The sequence below is a fragment of the Pundamilia nyererei genome, unplaced genomic scaffold (assembly GCF_000239375.1).
Source record: "Pundamilia nyererei isolate P.nyererei 1_Seehausen unplaced genomic scaffold, PunNye1.0 scaffold00030, whole genome shotgun sequence".
Taxonomy (NCBI): Eukaryota; Metazoa; Chordata; class Actinopteri; order Cichliformes; family Cichlidae; genus Pundamilia; species Pundamilia nyererei.
This window is the reverse complement of record NW_005187431.1, coordinates 19,742-29,093: the sequence shown is the minus strand read 5'-3', so window position 1 is coordinate 29,093 and position 9,352 is coordinate 19,742. Positions and strand designations below refer to the sequence as shown.

The following is a 9,352-nucleotide window of genomic DNA, read 5'->3' as shown; positions in this document are numbered from 1 at the left end:
TGGCACAGTTGAAAGTAAAAGAAGACCACTCTAATTTGTCATGTGTTGTCACATTTTGATATATTTGATTACTTTTCATTGGTTATATTATATCGGGTAAAAATCACCCGGCATTAGTGATCGTGTTACTATTTATAGCGATAGTGTTCTAGGGTTAAGCAATTGACCCATTGGTCCATTTATTTATTGAAAACCACATCTCTACATGTCAGGACATGGATATGAAATCAAATCCAGAGATACAACAGATTTCAGTGGAAATATAGTAAAGGGGAGAGGGTGGCACGGTGGTTAGCACTGTTTCCGCACAGCAAGACGGTCCTGAGTTCAATTCCACCATCAGGCCGGGGTCTTTCTGTGTAGAGTTTGCATGTTCTCCCCGTGTTTGCGTGGGTTCCTTCTGGGTACTCTGGCTTCCTCCCACCATCCAAAGACATGCAGCTTGTGGGGATAGGTTAATTGATTAATCCAAATTGCCCATAGGTGTGAATGTGTGAGTGCAAATGGTTGTCTGTGTCTCTATCTGTTAGCCCTATGACAGACTGGGGACCTGTCCAGGCTGTACCCCGCCTCTCACCCTATGACAGCTGGGATAGGCTCCAGCACCCCCGCGACCCTGAAAAGGATAAGCGGAAGTGAATGGATGGACGGATGGATGGATGGATATAGTAAAGGAGAGTTAAGCCTGCTTCCAGAGATGATAACCAACTACATATGGTAGTAATTTAAAGGAAAGATGTAAATATGACAGAAAGCTGTTTGAGGTGAAAGAACAGATCCCTTTCATTTTGATATGTTCCAATTGATATTCGTAGATAAGCACTACTTGACGTGACTGCTGGTTGCTGTTGCAGCTGATTATAGAAAATCCTTTATTGTGAAATGGTTTTCAGAGACGTGCTCTTTCCTGAAGCCAAGAACAAAAAGAGAAGCAGTGAGAAAAAGAAGAAATACACTGTGTTATATTCGTTATAACTTCCCATTTCAAGTTACAGCCCACAAAGTGGTTTTCTTGGATAAAGCGATCTTGTATATTAATTGAAAGTCAAATCAATTGCTAAAATGCAGAATATTTTCTTTGCAAGGCACCATCTCTTGCTAGTGCCACAAAAGTTAGACAACAATCCCTCTAACCAGCAACTACCAGTACATATCTTTCTGTCCTTTTTATACATTACTGGTCACCAAGATGCAGTTCTGAACACAGGACTGAAGTCCACAATTTAGCAATCTTGTTTGATTCAGTAAAAGGACTAGATGTTACAATCCCTGATAATGTATTGCTTTAAATGCAGAAGATCTTACACATCATTGTGTGCCTCAACTAGCGGTCTTTTACCCAAGCTAATCTGCCATTTTTTCTTCCTTGGTTAGGTTTAGGGATTAGAGATCTGATCTAGATTATCATATTAAGATTTGGGACACATCGTCAGTAGTGCTACTTGGATTCATTGGGTGTTTCGGTCAGTATCACTAGACACCCTGATCCAAGGAGGCCCTGCCAGGGTTGATCAGGTGTGCCACTGGTTTATGTTAAATTGTTATTTCTCTTCTTTCTTGTGTTTAGTTTTCTACAGTTTATTTTCTTCTGTCTATTCACTGCAAGTGAGAAATAATACTTAACTCTTTAAGATTTATGGAGCCTCACTTCTTCAAAGGGATAGAAAAGGTGATAGAGAGAAGTAAGACAAAAGGGATAAGACAGGAGAGAGCAGAGAGGAAAACCGGAAGGGGGGCCCAATCTGGCTTCCCACACCTCCCCGCCAAATCGGGCTGTACGCTCTACCTTCCCACTGCCTCCCAGAAAAGGGAAGAAGAGCGGAACATTTTTCTTTTCTTTCATTCCTCCTTTTGGGTTCACTACAATGAGGTTAACTGCACAGTCCCCAGGAGGTCCTGAACTGTATCAGTCAACCAGTAAAATTTCTAATGTTATGTTTTAACCTTTTGACACCCCTTGTTGCAGCAGGCCCACCATGGGTTGATCAATCCTGGGCGTGTGTCTCGTGGTTAGCTGACTGCCTTAGCTGCCCAAGTGATGTCAGCCCTTTTTAGCCATAGCCAGTGACTGGTCATCTCAGCAGTGTTAGCTAATTCTCTTATAACCTGCCGTTGTGCCTGTCCTCTGATCCCAATCTCTCTAAGCAGTTTTGCTGTTGTACTGGCAACAAAGCCCCTGCACCCCACTTCCACTGGGTGCACCTTGATCTTCCAGCCTCTGTTCTCTGCCTCAGCTGCCAAGTTGGCATACCGCAGCTTCTTACGCTCAAATGCTTCCTCAATTGCTTTCTCAATTGCTTCCTCCCATGGTATTGTCAGCTCAATGACGTATGCAAGTTTTTGGGAGTTAGACCAAAGGACGAGGTCTTGTCGCAGAGTAGTTGTTACGATCTCTGAGGGAAAAATTAGCCTCTGATCAAAGTCCACTTGCATCTGCTAATCCCTGGCAACCTTCAGCGGGCCCAGGTCCGGGGTTGAGGGGCTTGTCCTCGGCTTGTCTCCCTCCCGGACAAATGCTGATGAAAACTGACGCTCCTCTTGGTTCGTGAAAGGTTGAGCATTGATGGATTTTCTTTTGCACTCAACTTTCTCGGCTAGACACCTGAGGACCTGGTTGTGTCTCCATGTGTATCTGCCTTGAGTAAGGCTAGTCCTACAGCCAACCAAGATGTGCTTGAGTGTGGCTGTACACAGGGGGAAGGCTGGGTCCTTTCCAAGCCACAGCTGCAGATTTATTGGGGAAGGTAGCACATCGTATGTCATTCGGATGATGAAACTTAGTCTATTAAACTCCATCCCCAGATTTCACTCCATGAGAGTTTCCTCTTTTCAACACTCTCCCAATTCATCCAGCAACCCTGCTTGGCCAGCGCTCTGGCATGTCTGGCTGTTTCCTCCTGTCAACACACCTCCTTCACCATCATTTTTTGACATTTGGTTACAGATGCCTGTTGCCACCAAACAAATCCTCCTCTGTCCTGCGGACGTGACCCACCACTTCCTCCCAATTGCTAGGGTGGGAGCAGTGCTTCTCACTATGGGGTCCCGGGAGTCCGTGAGTGACATCTCAAGCCTCACTTTTGCACATTTAAACTCCTCTACTAGACAAGGGATAGGCAATGACAGTATCCCATCGCTATAGAGTGCAACGCTGCTGAGGCATTTGGGAAGTCCGAGCCACTTTTTAACGTGCTAGTCAATCAATCATGCTAGTCGACTGGCATGATTGAGTGAGACCTCGGACATTGTCAACTGCCACAGTAGTCTGGGTAATAACCCAAACTGGAAGCACCAGAGCTTCAGTTTCCCTGGGAGTGCAGTGTTGTTAATCCGCTTGAGGTCATTAGCCAAGTTCTGCTTTAGTTGTTCTAGTTGCCACGTATCATTGAGGTCTGCATTATACCACCGCCCCAGGTTCCTTTAGGGCTTCTCTAAGACTGTTGGAATTGGTTCTCCACTGATATAGAATTGCTCGGCTGTCAGTTTTCCTTTTATGATGGAGATGCTGCGAGATTTACTTGGCTTAAACTCCATTCTTGCTCATTCGATTTTTTCTTGGAGCTTCTGTAGCAATCGCCTACATGGTTTTGTTGTTGTAATGATGGTCATGTCATCCATGTAGGCTCTAATGGGCGGAAGACGAAGGCCACACTTCAGTCTCTCACCTCCCACTACCCACCGAGATGCCCGCATGAGGGGAAATTGTGGAGCCTGCCATGACTCCAATTCCCAGGTGCTGCCAGGCTGTGGTGGTCTTCTCAGCTGTCACACAAAACTGTAAACTACTGTAAAAGTAGGTCTTGACCAGTCCTGTGATGTGGTTTGGTATGCTGAAATAGTTCAAGGCCATCCACAAGATCTCGTGTGGAACTGACCCGAAGGTGTTGGCAAAGTCTAAAAAGACCACATGCATTTCCAAAACAGGCTTCTTAGTGTAGATTTAACACATGGGAACTGAGTGACTATTTCCCACCACTGGAAATCTTTCAGATATTAAACCGACTTGAACATAAATGGAGGGAAAATAACAAAGACAGTCCTGTTGGTGCATCCACCACTGGTGCTTATTACACACAATGGCACAAAATAGGCCGAAATTTATGATTTATATGTTATTTAAAGTACTACATTCAGCCCTTAAAGCAGGCCAAAATGATCCAAAACAACACTTTTTGGACCAGATGTTTGCAAATTGCATCTAGCAAGCCCTACAGAAGAGAAGCGAGCATAAGGGGAGCAGTATTTTATAAAATCCAGCATTTCTAAAGGCTCAACAAATATCTGGAAACACACAAACTGTTTGTGTGCACTTTGTCACAAAAGTGTGTCTGCTAGCTAAAGGTACAGGTTCCACATTTGAGGGAGGGAAAAAAAGTTAATAACTTCAGAGATAGAGAACAATGTGAGAAAGGCTGGACAGGAGGGGAAGAAGAGGTTATAAACAAACATAATTACTGCTCAGCAACTGTGGTAAATAGGAAATTTAAACCTAACTAGTGCTCAGCATAAATGAGTACACCCCCTTTAAAAAGCACGTTAATCAGTAGCTCAAAGAACAAAAGAACAATTTCCCAAATTTTCACAACGCTAGGTTTTATTGAACACTTGTTCAACTCCATTTTAACTCCATAATATGAAATTAAGGTTAATAATATAACTTAGATCACAAAATCTTCAGTTTTACTCAACTTGGTTGAAGCAAAAATGAATACACCCTGCAACAAAAACTACTACATCTAGTATTTTGTATGATCACCGTGATTTTCAAGGACAGCACCAAGTCTTCTAGGCATGGAATGAACAAGTTTGTGACATATTGCAACATCTATCTTTTCCATTCTTCAACCTCTTTTAGAGCCTGGATGCTGGATGGAGAGTGACGCTCAACTCGTCGCTTCAGAATTCCCCACAGGTGTTCGATTGGGTTCAGATCAGGAGATATACTTAGCCATTCAGTCACCTTCAACCTGTTCTTCCTCAGAAATGCAACAGTAGCTGTAGATGTGTGTTTTGGATCATTGTCGTGTTGGAAAAGTGCACGACGACCAAGTGCACGGAGTGATGGCAGCATCTTCTCCTTCAGTATTGAGCAGTACATTGTTGAGTTCATGACACCATGAATGAAATGCAGCTTCCCAACACCAGCAGCACTCATGCAGCCTCACATAAGGACACTGCCACCACCATGTTTCACTGTAGGCACCATGCATTTGTCGTTGAAATCCTCTCCTTTATGACGGCATACACTTTTGAAACCATTAGTTCCAAAAACAGTGATCTTTGTCTCAATACTCCAGAGTATAGAGTCCCAGTAATCTTGATCTTTTTCAGCATGGGCCCTAGCAAATTCTAGGCGTGCTTTTTTGTGCATGGGATTTAGGAGAGGCTTCCTTCCTTGGCGATACCCATGCATGCCATTCCTCTGCAGTGTGTGCTGTATGGTGTGACAGGAAACGGTCACTCCAGTTTGGCTTTCTACTGCTTTAGCAGTGAACTTGCATGGCGAATTTCTTCGACCCTTCTCATCAGAAGACGCTCCTGTCGAGATGTTAACTTCCGTGGACGGCCTGGACGTCTCTGTAAGATGGTTGCACTTCCATCTTAAATTTTTGAATCACCTACAATAATTGGGGTTTACTGATTATTGCGATATGGACTTTAATGAATTTGTTAGGAAAATCACTTTTTTGTTTGTGCAAATTCACAAATCTTTGCAGTCAATGGCCCACATTTGTGGGAGTATTTTGTAGTATCTCATAGAAAATGTTGATTCTGAAAGGGAACTAAAAGTTTTCTGGCAAATGCTGAGCACTGTATAATAAATGTGGTCAAATTTACAGTAAAGCACAAACTTGAACCCGCACAGAGAAGCTGCGGTGTTTTGGTTTAAAAAAAGAAAGAAAAAAAAGACATCAATTTACATTTGAGCTGATGATGCTTAGATTCACTCACTGAATTCTATCTTTATAAATCAGGGTTGTGTTCTCCGTCGCAAATGTTCAAGCTGAGTATATCATTACAATTACAATGCGAGTTGAAATAAAGCTTGTATTCCCGTGTTTTAATATTATTTTATTATTAAATTAAAATGGTAAGAGAGAGCGCAGTTAGCACCAAAAGATTTGCAGAAAAGCTACTTTATGTTTTTATGTTTTACAAGCAATTTTAATTGTGTGTGAGGTGTCCTTGAGTGTTTAGAAAGTCTTTAAATAAAACGTGTGATTATTATTAGTAGTAGTTTTTCCCTTTATTCATTAAGTAAATTTCAAAGTATATACTTTTTTGCATTTCTTTCAGTAAATTAGTTCAAACAGTACTTCAATCTGTACTCCTACAAATTGAAGAGCATCTGTACTTTTGCCAGCTCTGTTGCACGTTGATCGATAGGTGAGGCTTACAGACCCACTCCTTCGTTATTGTGCATATACAATCATGTCATATGAGGACGTGTGGTGACTGTATATCAAGCTGAGTAATTACAGCAGTTAAGTAGTGGATTTGAACTTCTGCAGTTCCAGAAATTTTCAAAACCTGTCTGTCTTAATATGAGAGTCACGAGATAGAGGGGTGTTACGTGAAGTTAATCTTTCATTCTTACTCAGTGGGAGTGTCTGACCTGTACTATATAGAGCTGTGTGTGATACAGCAGAAGGGAAAGTGTGAAAGGCATCACAGGAAGCTGCTGAATTTCTTCACTGAATTTCTTCAAGGTAACATTGGACTTTAGTGTGTCACATTAAAGTTACAAAGTCTGACCTTTTTAGTTCAGAAAGAAAAAAATCTGCAAAGTCATGCTGATTCTGTCTTCCAGATGTTGAGGATCAGTCTGTGTTTGTCATTCGGTGTGTTTCTGTGGGGATTTGCTTCATGCTCTATGTGTCATGATGGGAGTACTTGTCCAGACACCACCACCTGCTGCAAGGCTAAAATTGGCTTTGCCTGCTGCCCATATCCAAATGTAAGTCAGAAACGTTCTGTCAGTGCAGTAACTTGATTGTTGGTTGTTAAAAGTTCTGCTGGTCTTACTTACTTTGCAGGCCATGTGCTGTAGTGACCTGCTCCACTGCTGCCCGTCAGGATATCGCTGTAACCTGGTTACCATGAAATGTCAGAAATTAGACCAGCCGTGGCTGACCATACCCATGGTGAAGAAGGAGGCTGCGGAGAAACCAGCCCCCCCTGAACTGCCTGGAACTCCACTCCAGGAGCTTAAAGAGAGCCACGTCCCAGATCAAATAAAGAAATCAATGGTCTACTGTGACAGTTACACCTACTGTCCTGATGGCACTACCTGCTGCAGACACCCACAAGGAGGCTGGTTCTGTTGTCCCTACTCTCCTGTGAGTCAGCCTAAACACTCTTGTGTAATAAAATTCCTTTTGTTTTCCACTGAGATGAAGCAAGTTTGCAGCTATAGTAATTATTCTTTTGAGAGACTAAAAGTGTTTCTTGCAGGGCAAATGTTGTCTGGATGGCTACCACTGCTGTCCAGTTGGATTTGACTGTGACCGAACCTACCAGCACTGTGTGAGGGAAAAACTCACATATCCTTTCCTCCGCAAGCCAGCACTACCTTCAGGACCTGCGTCCTTCATCCCATCTTCAGAGGAAGACGACAATTAGAAGAAGGTAGGAAACGCCACACTCTAACCACTTTTACAACCTTCGCATGTGGAGAACATCCTGGGATAATTTCACTCACTGTTCAGGTCAAATTTCAAGGCTACATTTTAGACTTTCTTTGTTTACTGGTGTTATATCAAATGATGGCGTGCACATCTGATCACCAACCAGGATTGAACAACAGCTAAATATACTGATAGTTGTGGGTTTGATCATTTATGTTGACAGACTACTGTGACATGATGAACCTGCTCTAACCAGCTGTTTCTTGTCCTGATGAGGTCATAGAGTATTATTACCAAATTTGGATCTTTCAGCTCTGCGTAGTATTTCTGCATCGTTTTGCAGCCTTGAAAGATTCCTATAAATCCAAAGTATGCTGGCTTCCCAAAACAAACAGCAGACAAGCTAATTCAGCTACTAGCCTGCAAGCATAGTGAAGCATGTAGCAGCCCGAGGACCAGAAATCACAGCTTGTTTCTGCGGCCCCTTAGTGGCCAAATAGAAAACTTAGGGTGCAGGTGTCGAACTCCTGGCCTTGAGGGCCGGAGTCCTGTAGGTTTTAGATGTGTCCTTGATCCAACACAGCTGTTTTAAATGGCTAAATTACCTCCACAACATGTCTCAAAGTTCTCCAGATGCCTGGTAATGAACTAATCATTTGATTTAGGTGTGTTGACCCAGGGTGAGATCTAAAACCTGCAGGACACCGGCCCTCGAGGCCTGGAGTTCGACACCCCTGACTTAGGGAGAAACTTAGTGAGATGACTATAATATGTTGTTCTAACACAAAGACTTGCACTAATTTCAGGCCCACTGGAGAAAGAGTCACCAGTCACCTCCACAGACCAGCTATGCAAACTTTTCACTGAGGTCATCATGTGTTGAAAAGGCCTAATCCCCATTGTAGAAATAGGGAAATCATTAACGATTTCAAGCTAATCTCAAATCATCTTATTGATTGCTTTTTAAATAATGAAAATGTGTTTTTCATCTATTCCATTCTCCTATACTGCCTATGTGACTGAGTGTCAGTGAATATAGACCAGTATGATGTTACGATGGTGAGGTGAAAATGTTTTGATTTGTTTTATGATTTTTTTCCATTCCTTTGTATACTTTTGTCCAGCTTCACCAATAAAAAAAATCATAGCATCTTCTGCCCAGCTGTGTCATGCAGTCATTTATTTATCATCTTTTCACGTCACAGTTTGAGTGCCCATGAACACCTCAGCCTGCCCAATACCAGCCCAGCATAATGCATTACTTGAGGAATAAAGTTGAACAAACCACATATTGATTTTCAAACTCTGTATATCAATGTATGTTTGCATGTTCCAGTATTAAAACAAGAATTGCTGTACCTACTTCCTATTTTCCTATGAAAATATGAAGAAATATACACAAACAGACACTAATTATGTTACCATGCATAATGGTGGATTGGAATGGCAATTGAGAACCGGTTCTTGTTCCCAGTAGTCCAACTTCTTGGAATTTTCAGTTTGTTTGCCTATTGATCCAGGTTATTGGTTCCACTTGCACACAGTGTGAAAAAGCCTTTTGCATTTGATGTTTTGTTAAGCTCTATGTCTGGATTTTGTTCTTTTGCACCCTCTGGTGGTGAACTATGTAGGGTACAGTTGGTTGCAGTTGCACTCTTTTGCTAAGGCACATGGTGTCTGCATGCTGCAGCTTGCGGTTAGCTCCACACATGGAGAAAGTAATG

General features: G+C 42.4%; 1 protein-coding gene across 1 annotated transcript; it reads left to right on the top strand.

Annotated features, from left to right (window-relative positions):
* The first annotated feature begins 6,471 nt into the window (after positions 1 to 6,471).
* Positions 6,472 to 8,787, top strand: LOC102195851 (granulins-like). The gene is made up of 5 exons (XM_005728716.2): positions 6,472 to 6,710; positions 6,812 to 6,958; positions 7,038 to 7,340; positions 7,456 to 7,629; positions 8,435 to 8,787. Exons 2-4 carry the CDS (start codon positions 6,812 to 6,814, stop codon positions 7,621 to 7,623), a joined length of 618 nt encoding a protein of 205 aa, XP_005728773.1. The 5' UTR covers positions 6,472 to 6,710; the 3' UTR covers positions 7,624 to 7,629; positions 8,435 to 8,787.
* The last annotated feature ends 565 nt before the right edge of the window (positions 8,788 to 9,352 follow it).

What these genes read in the sequence shown, in the direction of transcription:
- LOC102195851 (XM_005728716.2), top strand. Translation starts at nt 6,812, where the DNA reads ATGTTGAGGATCAGTCTGTGTTTGTCATTCGGTGTGTTTCTGTGGGGA. An exon ending in CCTGCTGCCCATATCCAAAT is followed by an intron (nt 6,959 to 7,037) that starts GTAAGTCAGAAA and finishes CTTACTTTGCAG; the next exon opens with GCCATGTGCTGTAGTGACCT. An exon ending in TCTGTTGTCCCTACTCTCCT is followed by an intron (nt 7,341 to 7,455) that starts GTGAGTCAGCCT and finishes TGTTTCTTGCAG; the next exon opens with GGCAAATGTTGTCTGGATGG.